Source organism: Doryrhamphus excisus, chromosome 12 (assembly GCF_030265055.1).
Source record: "Doryrhamphus excisus isolate RoL2022-K1 chromosome 12, RoL_Dexc_1.0, whole genome shotgun sequence".
In the NCBI taxonomy this organism is placed as follows: Eukaryota; Metazoa; Chordata; class Actinopteri; order Syngnathiformes; family Syngnathidae; genus Doryrhamphus; species Doryrhamphus excisus.
In genome coordinates this window covers 13,412,846-13,431,152 of record NC_080477.1, presented here as the reverse complement: position 1 = coordinate 13,431,152, position 18,307 = coordinate 13,412,846, and the positions used below count along the sequence as shown (strand labels likewise).

The window sequence follows — 18,307 nt, the reverse complement described above, 5'->3', positions numbered from 1 at the left end:
AGACCCTCTAAGAAATATATCTTTTAGTTTAACATTAACACAATTTTATGTAATTATGGTTAAAGTTTGAGTTACATTTCTTGCATCTTGCATCTGTATCCATATAATAAAGTTGTATGTATGCAACCATCACCTTTACTGAAGAAAAAATTGCATGTATTTTAGCAGTGATAGATTATAATAAGCAAATTGATACTAATATCTATAATATTTTTATTTTCAATGAAAAACAAAAATAGTAAATAAAAGGACCAACACACGACCCACCAAAATACAGTATTTAATGCATATACAAATGTGTGAAGAGGTGCTAATTAAACGTGCTGAAGCCTTTTAAAATAGATGCCATATCCAGAGACTTGGAGCGAGAAAGCTTAAAGTGTTGAGGGCTGCTGCAGCTGAGTTTCTCCCTGTGGAAGCAGAGGAACATTCATGAGGGCTGGCTTCATAAATCAAAAAAAAAACATCACAGTCGTTGCTTAGAAACAAACATTACTATGACATAGGGGGGAAAATGAGGTTTTATCACCATTTTTTGTCAGCATTACACACCTCTCAGCTCTAGCGGTACATCTCCTTCATACCGAGCAAGTCTGACATTGTGTCTCTGCTCGTTGTCAAGCTCTGTCCACTGCTCCTCAGTGATGGCCCACGCCTGCTCTGCACTCAGCCAGGACAACTGGATGGCACTGAACACAACCTAGCGGGAACACATCCAACACTATGTCAAAAAGTCACACCATTAATGTTCTTTGTCAGACAGAACGAAGCACAACTTGTCCTGAATGTATACTGTGAACAAAACAAAAAGGCTTGAGATGCCCTGTAGTTAACATCCACTTGACAGAAAGTTTCTCCAAGATGGTGAAAGGTGGCACTCACTGCGGTCTTTTTTGGTGAAAGCAGGCTGATTGCTTCAGCTGTGATTCCTTCCACTTGCTCTCGTGTCAGAGCTGACAAAACAATGTCTTCCAGGCCCACTGAGCATACAAAAGTTTGACAAACATTGTAGTTAGATCATAATAGTGGCTGAAAATAGTTATTCTCAACTTTTCCAGTTTCACTCTCAAACCCCAAGGATGCAGTTTTTAATTGTTTCAATCCATCAGATAATTGTCATTTACTTCTTGCTTTTTTTTCCTCACTCTGGATGTGGCACAATAAAAGGTTTTCAACAAAAAGTTAGCATCCTTTGGGATATTACATTCATCTGTACCTGCCAATGTCCCAATTTCAGTGAAAACTTCAGGTCCCCAAGCACTGACAGGACCAAAGGCCTCAGGTCTGGACAAACGGCTTGTCAAAGCCTCCATCTGCTGTTCTGTGCATGGCAGGGACATCTCTCGTAGGAATCGGACCGCCATGCTGTCGTTTCAGAAAGAAAGTTTGGGGATTTAGTCCTCTGAGCATATACAAAATATTTACATGAAGCCTTTGTATGCATCCTCTCTATGGGGATATGTGTTGGTCTTTTAGTGGGAATTAATCAACTCATTACAATACAACTAATTCTGTAGCCATGATAAGTTGGAAAGAGGTATTATCCTCCTTGTTTGGTTTGTAAGTTAGTTTTAGGGTTATGCAGAGGCTCAAAGATTTTATGATGTGGCACATTTACATTATGATACATCAAAGTAATAAAATTGTAAAAGCAGCTTTATATATTTTTTTCTTCATGATTTTACCTTAAATTCTGGTAAAAGTCACACCCACTAAATGTATATTATTTATATTATACGGTGTCACGCCCCAAGTCTATGAGAACAAGGCATCAAGGAGCCAATCATAAGGTATGAAAAAAGTCACAACAAGCTTGTCAACCCATTGGAAAATGCAGGAGATCATTACTCAATATAACAGTCTGACTCACGGTGTCATCTTGCGCACAACACAAAATTCATCACACAGTAACTTAATAAATATACCTAATAAATATACAAACATGTACCAATACAAAAAAATTCTCCCATAATGCATTTTTAAGCAAAGCAGGGAGGACAAGCAGCACCTGAAACGGTGACTGGGGCTGCAATGCTGCCTCTGCCGACCAGAGGGAGCCAGAGGAGCCCAGGGCCCAGAGGGAGGCTGATGTCATTCCAACGGCTCGATGAATGCCTTGCTCAGATGCAATGCATTTTAGACTCATATTTTTACATGTTTGTATATTTGGCATTGAGAGTTTGAACCTGCTGTGGGACAAGTTAAATGTTCATAGCAAGATGACACAGTGAGTCACTGTTGTACTGTATATAATGACCTCCAATGGGTTGACAAGCTTATTGTGAGTGCACTGATAGCTTGTGATTGGCACTTGCCAAAAAAGCTACCGTTTCCTCACTGACTTGCGAGCAGCACAGTATTTAAACAATTAGTAGTAGTTATGAAGTAAAGATTAGATTTGGGTTTCCATGTAAGATCTGTTTTATACCGCTATTTGCCAGGAATAAATTGTGATGATATACACACCACTGAGTGTCTTTCGAAATGTGTTTGTGGACGCAGAGACAATCACACAGAGATTAATTGACTGACCTGAGGTTGTAAGGGTTCAGTCTTGTCATCTCTGAGGGATACAGCCCACAGATCAGATGGCCAAATGTCGCCAGATCAATGACTGATAGGTGCTCAATCTTCAGGTTGAGTTTGTGCATCATTCCCGAAATGACTGCTCTCATCTGAAAAGTGATACAGGAACACACACGTTCGCCTCTGTGAGTGGGTCAGTGTGGATTAATTTCAAGTTCACATTCAGTTTACCTTCCTAGGGCTCCAGTGTGTCAGTGTCCCCAGATGGGCCCAAAAAGCAACATCAGTCAAAGAGATGTCATGCAGTTCTCTGACTGCCATCTCAGTCACCAGAGAGCCAAGAGCCAGCACCTCATCTGCTCTGAGCTCCCTCACTGGACTGAACGCCTGCAGTGGTCAGAGAACAGCAACATTTCAGTCACAGACAGATGTCGATAATTAAATTTCACACAGCTTGAGGCAACAACATCATTTTTTTTTGGCTCCCGGGTGATGGAGACTAAATGGACTGCTACATTTACTGTAACATATATGAGGCACACTTGAAAAATTTAATAAAATACAATGCATGGTCAGTGAAAAGTGCATTAATATTGAAAGTATAGGTAATGAATTTCAGCAACCATTTTTATCACAGTAGAAACTCTCAAGGGATAATACTACAGAAAGGAAAATTGGATATACTTTAGAGTAGACAATGTAGAACATTTATGGAACAGATTTACTATCCACTGAAAATTACTCAATTTTCTCAGCCAGCCTGAAAAGCTGGCAGCACAAGTGAGTACCAAAATAATGATGTCTTGCTTACAGTCAAATATGGTGGTGGTCGTATCACGGTCTGGGGTTATAGGGTTATGTATGCAAACTGAACAGCATAGCCACATTCTTGTGTAATTTCTAGCTTTCCAGACAAAAACAATTTCACTTTAACTAACCAATGCATAAATATATTAATAATAAGCCCCCTTTAGTTTCTCCACTCGACCTTGGAGCCAAATTAACACATAACACAATTTAACCAATGAGCCAATTAAAAAATCACATGAGCATGTAGCATTACTGACCTGCCTAAGTTTGACCCACAGTGACCTGCGCTGGTCGGGGCTTAGTGAAGCATCCTGGCCAAAGACTTCTACACACTCTCTCAATTCCACTTGTGACATGTGCCTCAGCTGAGATGATGTCCAAGCTGAGGGGAAGGTACTTTTAATGTCTACACAGCTTGGGACTACGCCAAGACACACAAAAAAACGCTCGTTAAAATCACTCAAAACATGTTTGATTTGTATTCCATATCAACCTATTGCAGGATTTCCCAAAGTTAGGGTGGGGACACATTTGAGGTCATATGACAACTTGTATGGGTCCTTGATTGCTGATTGTCAGAACCAATCAGGTTCACTATCTCTTGCAACATCAACAACATACAGTTTGATACAGTAGCGCTGTTTTGCTCTTAGTGGTTGTATGTACAACACAAAATAGCATACAATTTTTCACTTTTGGAACTACTTGTAAAAGAACTTTTTGCATCCCTGCCTTGTGCTTTTACAATCCCCTGCATGAGACTCAGTGTCTTCTCTCTTTGGTGATGTTGGTCCATGCACCGCCTCAAACAGACTCCACTCAACACACTGTCCTCCCAGCGTTCTTGACCCCCAAGAACCTGCTCCACTGTATCTTTATTCAGCACTGTCTAAACAAGGGAAATACGTTATACTCTCATCTAAGACAGCCCATCTGATGTTATTTTATTTGGACGTAGTGTCGGTTGCTCACCAGTGGGATGGAGTTAATCTGCTTTGTCGACAGAGAAAACAGCAGCCTTCCCAAATGCTCAACATCCCCGACTTGCCACTTGGATGGCTCCCTAGCAAACAGAGTATTAGGGTCACACTGATAACAAAAAAAAAGATCAACAGAAAAGTTGTAAGATGAGGATGTGAGGTTGGACTTAGTAGTTTGACAAATGTATTTGCGACTGATTACATTTGTATTCCAGTCTATTACAGCTGGGCATAATTGTAGTCATTATAAAAATGTATCTCTTGATGTGTTATTGACCCAGATTTCATAGTTCAAGCAGATTTATGACCTGTTTTAAAGGGGACATATCATGCTCATTTTCGGCCCTTTGTATTGAGACTCCTACAGAGCAGCTACACACGATAATCGGCACAGAAAGCTGTCTAGATCTTTCAGAATCTACACCTATCCCAGCTGTATTTCCTTGGAGTTCCTGCCCAGAGCCCGTCTCCGATCACACCAACTCTGCTGTGATTGGTCCCACCCGGGACATGGAAGTTCGCCTCACTGTGATGTCACAGTGAGAAAAAACTCTCCTGAGTGTTCTGAGCCATTCCAAACTTTCAGGGCTCACTTCCAAATGTGCAAACTTCATTAAGTGAAACTTTGGCATGGTTTAACACGATAATACAACATTCTAACAACATGTATATAGGTCAGAAAAGTGGAAAAAGCATAAGAGTTAATTTACCCAATCACGTCTTTCTGAGTGAGCAGCATGCTGATATCTCTTAGTGCTTCTTTGGGAAGGCAGAAGCTTCTCATCTCCTCCAGCCGCAAAGCCAGAGCCCTCCTATCTACCAGTGCCAAACTGTCTCTATCCAAGAAAGGCAGAAGAGGTCCCAGCAAGTCCAGAGTGGTACCATCAATCACGCCACTAATCAGGGTAGAAGAGCCCTGCAGAGCACCACACATGATTGTATCTAATATCTCATATCGGTATGCTTTGAAGTATCCCAATATTAAAGCAACACACGTATACTGTCTGTCTAAATTAATTTTGGAATCAAATCAAATCATCACTTTGCATCCCTGATGGGCGTTAATTCAACCAACATTGATTTAATCAAGACTCAATGTTGCTTTCAACACTCACAGGTTGAATGAATATCAGCAGCATAGTTTCTACTTAAATGTGCTGTTGTATAATATCCAGACTGTATATATTGATGGTTTATTACCAGTTCTCCGATGGCCCTCTCGGCTATGTTTGTCTGCTTGTAATGTGGTAGTAGGAGGAAATCTGCAAAGTGTGCCTGGACATGGTCCAGAACAGCCCTAAAGGATGTGTTGGAAAGGTCATCCATCATTGCCACTCTGAGAGAGAATAGAGCAGAAGTATATCTTTTGGATGAACTGTAAAACAAGCTATTGACGTGTCAAATAAGCAGATACTTGCGGTAATGTTGCTGAAAACCAAGGGCTCATAGGGCTGAGATCCGCTTCAGGTTGTTGTCTAAGTTCTTCTATGAGACATTTTCGCTTAACACATAACACAAAAAGAACAAGTTAAGATATTTTTGGAGACAGTTTATGCCTATTTAACACAATTTTCATTCATTAACAGGATGATTCAGCACTTTTCCTCTCACCAGAGCAGGTCTCAGGTGTCCGGGCAACCAAGTAGCAAAGTGAAGCAGCTCTGCAAAATCACTGTCGTTGCGCCAAAGTCTCAAAAATGCACATGTCATTCCACCTCCAACATGACCCAGCTGTCTACAAACAGAAGTCGTTATTTCATTCATGTAACAGCAAATGATACTACTACCAGGCACATGTACACAAGAAACAGCTGTAAACCAATCAAACTACAACCACAATAATAAACATATTGTTACATTAACACCTTAGTGAAACTAAATCTTCATTTGTTTCACCTTGTAATGATTCGTCAAATTAGTGACTCACCTCAACATCTTCTTGGTGATATTTTTAGAGTCATGCATCCACCTAAACAGCAGTTGAGCCTGTCCAAACAGAAAATTTGTCTTGAATTGTGAGGGCATGTAACAAATTTGAATTTAGAAAGCTTTATTGTCATTGTCATTACTACAAAATGGCCAATTACCATATATACTGCTCAGAAAAATAAAGGAAAACAACACAGTGTTACGCCAATCAATCCCACATAAAATCAAACATGAAGGTCACACACACTACTGAGCCTCATTTTGACTAGTTTTAGGGACACTACATCAAAGTTGTAGTTGTAGTCATGGACGCAACTACCACAGGCTATTGCCCGGGGCCACAAGATGTCCAAAGGCCCCCAAAAGTCTCAAAAAACTGTTCATTGATTTCTTCAATTTTAAAGTACATACTACTGTTTTAGTCTTAATTCATATGCTGAGCGGTAAACTGTGTTAAATGTTGCTTAATGTTCCTATCAATTACAGTAAAAGCGTTGAGATGATTGACTTGTTAGGTAATAATAATCCCCCAGGGGATTTTAAGGACTTTTATCTAGTTCAGGAAATAGCATTTTCTCATATTCACACTTGTTAGAAGATGATAACAATTATTTAAAATAATTTTCGGAGGCCTAAATTAAGTATGTGGAGGGATCTTGCCGGTCCATCCTTTCTCTTTTGTGCAGTCCATGTACTTGTTACGTCGTTTATCTCTCTACATATCTAATACAGACAACCTAAAATAGCGCCCACAGCCCATAATGCATTGCGCTATCATGTGGAAGTATCATGAGAGTTCGTCTTGGCCACATAGTCCAAGATGCGTGCATAAACATACCAGATGGTACTTTGCACGCAAGCGGGCGAACACAAGCCAAGGCAAAACTTTATATAAAATGTGGGTTGTTAACTGAAAAACACGCTAACCGGGGCGGATGTTAACCAAGGTACTACTGTTCTGTATGCATGACTTTCCATCTGGAGCTGAGTACAAGGAACAATTGTATCTACATTATACAATCAATAACAATCAATGACACAAACACCTGGGTTTCAGACATCATGTGACACAACATGGACTCAATTTTAGATATGTGATACATATGTGATACACTATTGCATAGCGCGCTATAGACTGAATATCTTTGATTTGTCTGGCTGCTTTTACTGTACAGGTGGTGAACACGGCCTAATAGACTCTTGGCTGTGACAAAAAGCCCTTTAACGTAGCTATGATTAATTTATAGTACATTCTTCCGCACCACCGTGTCAGAGCCAAACTAATTAGCGTGATGGAAGTTGGTGCCGACAGAGCATTAATATCCTGAAAGGCTCATCTGAAGCATATCCAATGACTTGCAGAATAATAGGAGTGAAGCTATGAGGATTAATTGTTCACTTTTTCTTCATTTGTGTAAGCGTGTGGGAGCCTATTGCCGTGCACAGAAAAGTTAAACACCTCACAAGATGAAGTTTAATGCGCACCTGCTGTGGCGACCAGTTGATGTCTCTGTACAAGCTGCTGTCTTTGGGGAGTTGTTGCCTCTGCAGGGCCTCACTCAGCTTCCTCAAAGGAATTAATGGCAGGAGACAGTTCACGTGCTGAGTGATGTTTGGTGAGTGTCGCTGTAAAGCCTGCTGATGTATAATTGAACACAAAGTAAGCACCACAGCAAATTACTTAAGGAAAGTGGGACATATTCGAGAGAGTAAATAGCATCACCTCCTGCATTGCATTGTATAGCAGTGCTTTATGGCCAGGTTTCAGTTCCGTCAGCATGTTACTCCAACACTGGCAGCGGGTGCTTTCATTGACCTCAGACCAGTTGAGGTTGCTCAGCACAGCAGTGGAGAGACCAGAGTGTAATGGCTTCAGTCGACACAATGTTTCCACTGTCAGCTACCGGGGAGACAAATACACTTGGCACTTTCAGTTAAGCTGACCCTTGTTCAGCAAACATATTCTCCGAAATGTATACTTACATCAGTGTCTTTGGAAATCTTGGACAAAATTCCAAAAGCCTGGAAAATATTACAAATTAAACAGGAATGAAAAGTCCTAATGCAAAATGTATTCAGGATTACATTATGTGAAAAGACAAGAGGACAGACAGCCCACCGGCAGTGGAGTTTTGATTTAACAGGATAAGCAGATGGGTAAGCAAATAGTTGTTAAGTTTACATACTATTATGTACCCCTGATTAATGCCTCTTTAATAGTGTCAGCAAAAATTATAGCATTAATATCTTTGACAAGGCAGACAATGTCAATTATGGGTAATTAAATGTCATAAAATGACTTAAATGTTCTGCCCATATTCATATGAAGACATTTTGGTTAATGGCAGTCCTGTTTTTCCAACCAATCTCACCCAAATTTTATATGAAATTGATACATATCAAATTCTGTGGTGCTTTGGCAAAACATATTTGGCAAAACATAGCACAATTTTGGAGCGTATTGAGATTCAAATTTCAAAATCCAAATTTATGGCATCAAACTTTTGGTTTTAAAGGGGACATATTATGCTTTTTTTATATTTCTGACCTATAAATGTAGTTGGAATGTTGTTTTCCCATAATAAACTATGCCAAAGGTTCAGACAATGACGTTTGTGCATTTGGAATTGAGCCGTGAAAGAACGTTCAGTTTCAGTTCTTTGTGAAGTCATAGTTTGCGACAGTGAGCACACCGAAACACTCACCACCTCTACCCCACCCCCTCACTACACAGCTTTGTTGAAGATTTTACGGTGTTAGCAAGGAGCTGTGGCATTGGCTGTTTTTTCAGATTTGAGGGACAGCTAAATTGCCTAGAGTCAGGTATCAGGCAGAAGTGGTTGGAGTTGATCATTTTGAGGACCAGCAAGAGAAAAATATGGGACTGTTTTGTAAACATGGGTGAAGCTGCATTATCCGTCAGCTGTAAGTAACCATTCATAAGCGTCCTAACTGTTTATTTTGTGGACGTAAGTCTGTGTAGCATTATAGAGTGTGTATACAGGGGGCGGGGTGTAAATTACACGCTCACTGATGTCTGGAGCTGCTAAGAGCCTTTTTTCAACATCAGTCACAGGTAGTCCTGCAAAAAATTATGACTAGCTCCTACCCACTTGATGATAAAGAATATATATACTTAATCCTGCATATTTTCCAGATTTCTGTGGCGATTCATTAAAGTTACACTAAAAGGTGGGAAACAGTGATAAACAACATGGGGAATAAACATACTTGCTTATGCTTACCTGTGCTGGAGAATATCTGTGTATTCCTGGTTGGGAGAGGAGCTCCAGGAGTTGCTGCGATGGAAGCGATAGCAAGAAGGATGCTCCTAACTGGGGGAGCAGAGTACTGAGGCCGGTCAGCTCCACAGGAGTCATGCTGCTGGCATTCAGTGTCTGTACTGCTGGTATCAACCAGGACGAAAGCTATCCAAATGGCACAGATATATATTGAAAGTCATAATAATAATAATAATAATACATTTTATTGTATAGCGCTTTTCAAGATACTCAAAGACACTTTACAGAAAAATGAAGTTGAATAAAGCAAGTAAACAGAATAGAAGACACACCAAAATACAGTATTCATTGGTTAATACACAGTTAAAAGATGAGTAACATAACATTCGGAGGATGGTTTTCTGCAGATGTCTCACCCTGCCACTGGCTCTAATGAAGCCCTTGGACACACACTGAAGAAGCTGCCTCTGGAGAGTGAATGACACGGCTGAATTGTGAAGAAATGAATGCAGGTCAAGTGGATCCAAGTAACAAGCAAGGATGCCAAGCCTGCAAAACAAGATTCACCGCAACACATGTCATCTCGACAACTGGAAAAGGTCAATGCAGCTAATTATTGCACTCATATGTAATTATGCATTCATTTTCCAGGCCCAAAATGGTACCTATATGTTCCCAAACTGTAAAAGTCAGATGTAAAAGCAGTACTTTTGAAGCTTCCACCACATTAAAAGGTCATTATATCCCTCAAGGTACAACGATGCCCTTCTTTTTCAACATGAACTGTCTCACCTCATTATGTTATCAACTGTGACATTTTTATTCTTGGTGAAAATGGTCCGGACAACATGGCGTCCTCTGACACCATCCAGGCTGCTGTTGCCGAGCAACTCCACCAAAGGGGTGAGCTAAAACAGAAAATACTTCATATTACTGGAAAATGGCCGATATCAAGGAAAACAGTTACAATAGACATCTCCACACAACTTGTTGTGAGGTCAGCTGCTGGAAATGACTGATGGGAAGGTAAGGCAGAAGAGGGATGATGGAGCTGAGGAAGTAGGGTGGCCAAGTGGGGACATCACCCAGGACTGACTGCAGGAGTCTTTTAACAAATGCCTTTTTCTGTGGCGACTTCATCTCTGGGCTGTGGTCACGAATGGCAGCCAGCCTTGAAAACAAAGCCAAAAATATGACAAATTCACTGAAGGTCGCCTGCATTTGATCCTTTGCAGAGTCAGCAACTCACACGCTGTCATTAACCATCAGAGAGGCTGGGAAGCTCATGATGTCGGAGACAGACATGAATGGGATGAACTGGGACAGATCCATAAAGAGTTCTGGGGTAACTTTGGGGAATTTATTGATAAAAGCAGCAGTCATTGTTTCCATGGCCTGCAGCTCTTTTTGAGAAGCCTAGCGGGAAGAAAACAAAAAGGACAAAAACAGATGTGGGTTCAAAAAGATCATCTGTCATACATTCAAAGATGATTGAGCAGATCACATGACAGCATCTGCTACAGTTAAGTCGAGTATTGGACAATGACAGTTGTGTTTTGTCTTTATACTCTACTATAATGTAATGGAAATAACACTCAAGTTGACTTTGAAGTCATTTTAAGATTATATGACATTTACTGTTTAGGAATTAGGAAAACAGCCTATTTTAAAAGGTGTCGCAACAGAAATAAACAAATTTTCAATAGCACAAAGAATGAATATATTCATCAATAACTATGGTCAGTGGTCCAAATGCTTTTCAGACCCTGAAAATGAAGATAATGTGCAAAAATGGTTGTGATTCCCGAATGGTAAATGCCATATTTATGTGAAACCCATTAAATCTCAGCTGAAAGTCTAAGCCTAATAAAAAAAAACAGCTGTCAGTTTTATAGGTTGGTAGGTTTATAATGAGATGAGAATAGCCACATGTTTCTTTTAGTGCAGGACTATTCAAATAAATTGTTCTGGGGCCACACTCCCACCACTATTACCAGTAATATTTGTATATTGCCAAATGTCCAACATAGTGTTCAATAAAGTCAGGAAGACATACATTTATCTTCTATGTTGTTTTTAAGCACCAAGAGCAAAAACGCTAGTCAAAGATCCTATATATCACAGAAGTGTTATGCTGATCTTCTTTATGACAGGCACACATCACAAGTTTTGAATTGAACTTAAATTTGGGCCACCTGTTGAATCGCCCTGTTTTAATGTAACTGAAGCGTTCAAACAAACCCGACTGGTTTCAACTTGAATGTGATCCCAGCTTTGATGCATATGTGAGAGGAACCTCTTGACTGCATCTTTCTCTGCAGACATCACCAGAGTGCGAATGCTGTCTTTTGGCATTTTGAGATATTCCTGCAGTGATACAGAATAACAACAAATTCAGTTCATGGAATGTACTGGAGAGACATGTGAATTTACCTGCAGAAGAACCCTTAGAGCAGATGAGTTGTCGTCCTGCTGAATGAGGTCCCACAAGACAGGCTGAGGTAACACCACCACAATAAGTTAGTGCCTCTTCAGTAATGGATATGTGTGTGTATGTGTGTGTGTTGTCTTACACTAAAGCAGCTCAGTAGGTCCTCTTTAAGGGCTGGGTTCAATTCTCGCCGGAGGAAGACCCCCACAGTGTGAAGGACGCTCATGGAGGCCTCCGGCTGCAGTGTGCTCCACGATCCATTCTCAAGGAGACTGGAAAGGAGGATGGCCTGACTCAAACCTTGTCGGGCCTCTCGCTCCCCCTCATCCAGACCAGAAGAGAGGCCTACCATGAAGTCCAGCACCCTTAACACATATCCAAGCAAGACAAAATATCCTTGGTTCTCCGCTCCCTCGACCCGGCACACATTGAGCTTGTGTAACACTTCCAGCATCAGCTGTGCTGGGTCCGCACACAATAGTGATGTGTCAAACTCGTATTGTGCTGGGAGCATGTCAAAAAACTTCTGAAGTAAGCACTTGCTGTCTTCCACCTCTGCTTGGAGGTCTGCACAAAAGTCAAACAAGTGTGGCATCAATTTCAGCAACTGTTGATACAGCGATGCATTCAGGCACATGTACTCCCTCAGTCCATGTGCCTTCCCACACACTTCCAGCATGGTCACGTTGAGGAAAGTCTGCACAGCCCACTCCTGGTATTGACAGGTCTTCTCAGTGGTTTCAACAGTGGAGAGGTTGTGTTGTCTGAAGCAGTAAGCTGCAGCCCAGCTGCCCTCTGGCAAGGACCGGTGGGATTCTAATGGTTCTCTCCCACACAAAGCTGAGATAAGAGCAGAGTTGTTGGGCAGAAAGCAGCGTCTGAAAGTCTGAGCACTCACGAACTTGCTACTGCCCAGCTGAGACAGACAGCTCTCCACAAGCGCTGGACTTCCTGTTGCACCACTTGATAGGTGCACACACAACTGTTCGATACTTGTCTGGTTAAACACATTGGAGTTGTTTGTCCTTGCAGGCTGCAATTGGTGAGAAAGAAATGTAAAATGAGTTATGCATGATTATTACAGTGGAACAAAATGAGCGTTATTGCAATCTGCCTGTGTGAACACAAACCACCACAGTAATATTTTGTCATTATGATTGTTATTAGAATAGTAGTAGTGGCAGGAGTCATATATAAACTGAACAAGTAAAGTAGTTTTTTCACTTTTTGTTTTGGATATGTGCCCTTTAAAGTGATAATAATGTGTTTATTATTGTGGTAGTAGTGTTCATGATCATGCAATATGCCTTTAATTAATTGATGAACCTAATGAACCACATGACAGGGCAAAATATTACAAAGATTTCACGCTGTCATTCTACAAGTGTACCTAATATAGTGGCAGTTCAGTGTACTGTCAATATGAAATGGTCTTCACCTGATGTGCCCTCTGCAGCCAGAAAGAGGAGTTGGTGCACACCGTGTTGTTGAACTCATGAGCAAAGAACTCACTGCACACATGAACCCAAAGGAAGTCCTCCTCGGCTGCAGACAGGTACCAAGCTGCATCAGAGCAGGAGGCATGCAGGTCCAGACCCATCTCAGCCACAACAGGACTCACTGAGCCATTCTCTCCTTCCAACAGTTTACAGTAGAGGAACACTGTGAAGTTGGAGACTCCTGTCAATGCTGGGATGGATTCATTACACGCCGCTTCCAGAATTTCTGCACTAGTTGAGTACTCCATCTCTCTTTGTTGTTCACTCTTTGATTGTGGTTTTTTAATGCGTTTTTGGTTGCTTTTTTGGGATGATTTAGAACTGGACTTAGCAGTCTTTTGCCTGAAGCTGTTATCATCGGAGGGACAAGAAAGGAATGGCAGTGTGTTTGGGAGCCCATGGGTACTGACACCCAAAGCTTGAGTGTTCCATGTCACGTTATGTCGTATACCCCTGCATTTGAATCAACACATGGGAAGTCAGAAGTATTAGACAACTCCCTACCAAATGGGATACGTGAATAATCTTACCATAAGATCAGCTGCCTCAAGTTGCCTTTAGAGAGACACGAAAATAAATATGAGTAGGAGTTGGAAAAAGCAAATACACGCCAGATTTTTGTGTCTGATGTAACACCAGATCGGCCAACAAATCTCTAGATATCATTTACTTACAACAATAAAAGGCTAAACGGTAATACCAAATATAGTCACCAATGATCAGTCATGTCGCTAGTCTCACCTACTGAGCATTGTCCTCTCGCATTGGGCTGTGGCATATCCACCAGACTGCTGACATCATCAAGCATGGCCATGGTAACTCGTGACACTTTCTTTCTCAGGTTACCGTACACAGAATTCCCTATCCTGTGTAGGAGGCCCGTCCTCAGCCCATCCAAACTTTGAACAAGTGCTAGATTTTTCTGTGCCAAGTTGCCTCCACTTGAGCGTGAGAGTGCTTGCAGGAATAAATTCCGCATAGAATCTGGTGTTCCCTTTGTGTCATCTAGTGAAGTATTTTCTGTTAATAAATCCTGCCTTATGGCTTCAGGAGGCAAGCTGAAGGGTTTAATGCGTCCACTCGAGCCTCTCCTGTGGTCTGCATCCTCCCCATCTGAATGTAAACTTATCATGGGGCTCCAGCTGTGTGTTTCCAGGAGGTGGAGTACATACTGAAGCCAGCCGACACCAAAAGGACAATCAGTGCGACCTTTCAGTGCGCAGATAAAACCCTGCAGGCCTGCGCTGGCTTGGCCGTATGTCCCACTGATCAGTGCCTGCAGAGCGGCCTCCAGCACAGCGCTCACTGTCCTCCAGTTCTGAGACGTCAAAGTCAGAAGGGATTTGTGAGGCTGATGCTGTAGGAGGCTTGTTATGCTCTGCATGAGGCCCAGCAGCCAGTCCCAGTGTGGGCTGCCTCTGAGGGACAGAAACCAGTCCTTCACTTGAATGCTTGGACGAGGTGGCACCCGGCCATTCCACTGGCTCTGTGCAGCATTCCCTTCGGTTTGGAGAAAGAAATAGAGCACTTTCTCCCACAGCTGGTCCTCTACAGATGCCTCTTCCGATCCTGTACTCATATCTTGGAGATACTGAGAGATGTTGTGGAGGAAGCCAGAGAGACAATGTTGTTGGTCAATGAGCTGGTTTAGTGAAGCCTGGCTTTTACCAGGAAGTAAACCACTTAGAGTTTGAAGGCCCCCCAGTAGATTATTCATCCAAGGGTGCAGAAGGACATCCATGATCGTTTCTTTAGGGTTCTTTTGTGGATTCCAAGCACCTTCATTATTCAGTTTTGATAGGAGCTCCTTGAGTATGTCATCATTCTGTCGTTCTTTTCCCATTCCTGAGGATTTCCATTAAGGATGAGTAATATGTAAAAATGTTAATAAAACAAGACAATATAATAATAATAATATTTATGTATATATTGTATTATAATAATGTAATATAATATAGTCACATTGCACTAACCTGTTTTCTCAGAGGATCCTTGTCGAAGTAAAACAACACAAACTAGGAAGAATTTGAACTGAAGAGTGGCCATGCTTGGCCTTTCATGTGCAGCCTTCATTTCATTCAGTGGGACACGGTCACATCTTTCTCACTGATAAGCATGAACCTGGGGTGTGGAAGAGAGGGAGAGTGACAGGCTACCACATCCATCCATCTTTCATCCACATATAGACAAACAACCATTCACGCTCACATTCATGCCTGTGGACAATTTGGAGTCGCCAATTAACCTAGCATGTTTTTGGAATGTGGGAGGAAACCGGAGTACCTGGAGAAAACCCACGCATGCACGGGGAGAACATGCAAACTCCACACAGAGATGCTAAAACAGAGAATCGAACCCGATCTCCTGACTGCGTATGGCCTGCTACCACATCACTTTGCCATATATAAAGCATGGTGAATAAGGTATCTATCAAGACTTGACTTTTGCTTAATGTTTTACATTTGACTGAAAAAAAATCCAAGATGGAATAAAAAGGCTGACTACCTTTACATCTTAAATGCCGTACAGATTATGCTTTCAACACCTTGCTGTATGAGATATGCAAACATATTAAAAAATCAGTGTTTTGACTAAAAATCTGCAAAGATGTGCACATAAACAGGGGCATTTTACTGCAAAAATAAGAATTTGACAGTCCATGATATACTGCTCTGCCTCTCTCAGAAAAAGGGTCACATAGCTGATGTCTTGTAGTGGACTACTTGGCTGCTGGCCACAATTAAACAGCAAACTCTAACAAATACCAGACTGTCTGTAATCACTGAATTATTATGGTCATGCGTAGTTTCTACATAGGACATGAAACTCAATAGCTCACTATGAAAGTATCATGGATCATACACAAAATATTTTTTCTGTAAAACCATGTTTTTAAAAAAAAAAAAAAAAAAGGTTGATGAATGAGGAGTATACAAGGCACAACCCACAAACCTGGGTTATGAAGTGTGTTTAAAATATTTGAAATAATGTAAAAGAAATGAAATAACTCACCCATGACTTCTTGAAGTATCAAGTTAGCCGCATGCTTTCCATGGAGGTATCAACATACTCGGAACTGGCCTCCGAGTACACCTTCTCTGTTTCGCTGCCGCACTCTTTAGTTTTCACTCTCCAACCCCCTCCCACTTTGGTGCAGGTGTAAATTGCTGGTTGGCATCGTCCTATATGCACGTTGGTTGACTACTACAATTCAAAAGAATATACCCAACATCGAGACATCTTCAAAAGTGAATACTGTTAGGTAAGTCTACGGAACAAAGATGTTGTTTTTGTCTCCCCAGGTCAGGTTATAAGAAGGTCACCGCACAGATAAAATCTGGATGGGTTTAATCACACTCTGGACTTTCATCCTTCTCTGAAGTCTCCCAGCGACTAATTTCCTATTGAGCTGTCTCTCAGCAGGAGCTCTATTAGAGTTTGGCTTTGTTGAGGGTTTAGTCTTACGGCGTGGTCCGAGCCAACGGGACTGAGTAGGCTGTCACCACTTGGGACTCGGTTATCACTGGCTCAGGCAGCCTTACAATTGAGCCCTGTGCAAAGGTAAGAGCAGCCGCCTCCCCTGAGTCTGAAAAGCGACAGGCCCCCGAAACATTAGAGGCCCGAGTGAAAGCACACAAGCCCCCCCGCACTGTACTTGCTGTCGCTTCATGATACTGTGGTGCATAGGGACAATAACTTCCTCCTGTATTATTAATACTAAAAGCAACAGCAATCACTCAATGCAACTGAGCTCATTTGACTGCAGGAATATTCAATGTGCAACTGGATCCGCCCAACACGGAGCTCCACTGGCAACTAGATGTTGAGATTGCAATAGTTGGGTTCATTCCAAGGTTTTCGGTCACACTAATCTCAACCTAATCATCACTGTATTTATGACACATGGCTAATTGAAGCAACTTCAGAGGACTAGCGGCCGCTTGTCATCCAACATGCACCATACGTATATCCCTGGAGTCACCAAGCACTGCATTAGTCAAGGAACATGCAATTTTAATACAACATGAATATCTACCTGTTAGCGTGACGCAAAGACTTCATTAAGGACATTCACAGAGGTGAAATTAGATTATAAAGGGCGAGCTGCTTCATTTTGGAGATGTTTAGAAAGGTAGTGATCTGCAGTTTCTTTTTTTAATCACAATTTATCTTGATTCTCATTTGGAGTTCATTTGGGACACTTGCCATACTGACAAATTCCTTAATTAACCCATCAGGGATTATATCCGTTTGGTCCCTTCTCAATTTTCAGCGACCTAAAAATGTTCAACTATATCAATGGGCAAACATTCCCGTCATAGTGAAAGCTGTTTACAAAGGGAAGGTGTATGGGGTGAATTAGAATTACTTCAGTTTTTCTTTCCTATAGGTCAGGAGTATCTATTTAATTCCCGGTAGTTGGCTTGCGGCATATTCTAAATATTCAATTCAATATGGCGTCCATCAGAACATTGCAAAGAATAATTAAGACACTGAAAATAACATACATGTTTCCCATGTGTTTAATACACAAAAGATAAAGAATCTCAAATTGGGTCAACATCCATCATTTTTGATGTGTATGGCCTACATATGGAAAACATGATGATCAGCTTAAATCCTCTCATGACTATTGAATAAAACCTGATTATGAGCAATTAATCCAGTTAACCAGAGGCTCAATGGAATCACATGGATTCTGTGTTTTAAATTTAAGGCTCGTTTCAATTGCAAAATCAAGAACATGTTACACAAAGTTGCTCCCCGGGGACACCAAGAGCTATTTGTTTTGTCTCCAAGTTGAGCAGTAACTCCCAACGAGCCTGTCAAGATGAACACTTGTTTCAATATAACATGTCACGCAAACATGACTCAGTATTGTTGACAGTA

The 18,307-nt window shown here is 41.3% G+C and overlaps 1 protein-coding gene across 3 annotated transcripts; it reads right to left on the bottom strand.

The window, feature by feature from the left end:
• Positions 1 to 257: 257 nt before the first annotated feature.
• On the bottom strand, positions 258 to 18,141 carry LOC131139866 (stereocilin). Of its 3 annotated transcripts, XM_058089794.1 has the most exons (30): positions 16,430 to 18,141; positions 15,391 to 15,538; positions 14,159 to 15,262; positions 13,948 to 13,972; positions 13,357 to 13,870; positions 12,061 to 12,951; positions 11,921 to 11,983; positions 11,729 to 11,854; positions 10,737 to 10,903; positions 10,475 to 10,658; positions 10,280 to 10,395; positions 9,904 to 10,036; positions 9,491 to 9,673; positions 8,229 to 8,267; positions 7,969 to 8,145; positions 7,731 to 7,880; positions 6,244 to 6,302; positions 5,928 to 6,051; positions 5,735 to 5,817; positions 5,517 to 5,652; positions 5,027 to 5,232; positions 4,309 to 4,399; positions 4,069 to 4,225; positions 3,594 to 3,757; positions 2,758 to 2,913; positions 2,533 to 2,675; positions 1,217 to 1,365; positions 883 to 980; positions 553 to 700; positions 258 to 410 (listed from the first exon to the last, which is right to left on the bottom strand). In XM_058089794.1, exons 2-30 carry the CDS (start codon positions 15,488 to 15,490, stop codon positions 334 to 336), a joined length of 5,763 nt encoding a protein of 1,920 aa, XP_057945777.1. In that variant the 5' UTR covers positions 15,491 to 15,538; positions 16,430 to 18,141; the 3' UTR covers positions 258 to 333. The 3 variants fall into 3 exon arrangements, with proteins under 3 accessions (XP_057945777.1, XP_057945778.1, XP_057945780.1); XM_058089795.1 differs by having other exon boundaries at positions 10,475 to 10,634; positions 15,391 to 18,141; XM_058089797.1 differs by lacking the exons at positions 258 to 410; positions 553 to 700; positions 883 to 980; ... (2 more) ...; positions 2,758 to 2,913; positions 3,594 to 3,757 and having other exon boundaries at positions 4,076 to 4,221; positions 15,391 to 18,141.
• Between the last annotated feature and the right edge of the window lie 166 nt (positions 18,142 to 18,307).

What these genes read in the sequence shown, in the direction of transcription:
- LOC131139866 (XM_058089794.1), bottom strand. Translation starts at nt 15,490, where the DNA reads ATGAAGGCTGCACATGAAAGGCCAAGCATGGCCACTCTTCAGTTCAAA. An exon ending in ACTCAGAAAGACGTGATTGG is followed by an intron (nt 4,400 to 5,026) that starts GTAAATTAACTC and finishes TCTGTTTGCTAG; the next exon opens with GGAGCCATCCAAGTGGCAAG. An exon ending in CTGAACCCTTACAACCTCAG is followed by an intron (nt 1,366 to 2,532) that starts GTCAGTCAATTA and finishes CTGAAACGACAG; the next exon opens with CATGGCGGTCCGATTCCTAC.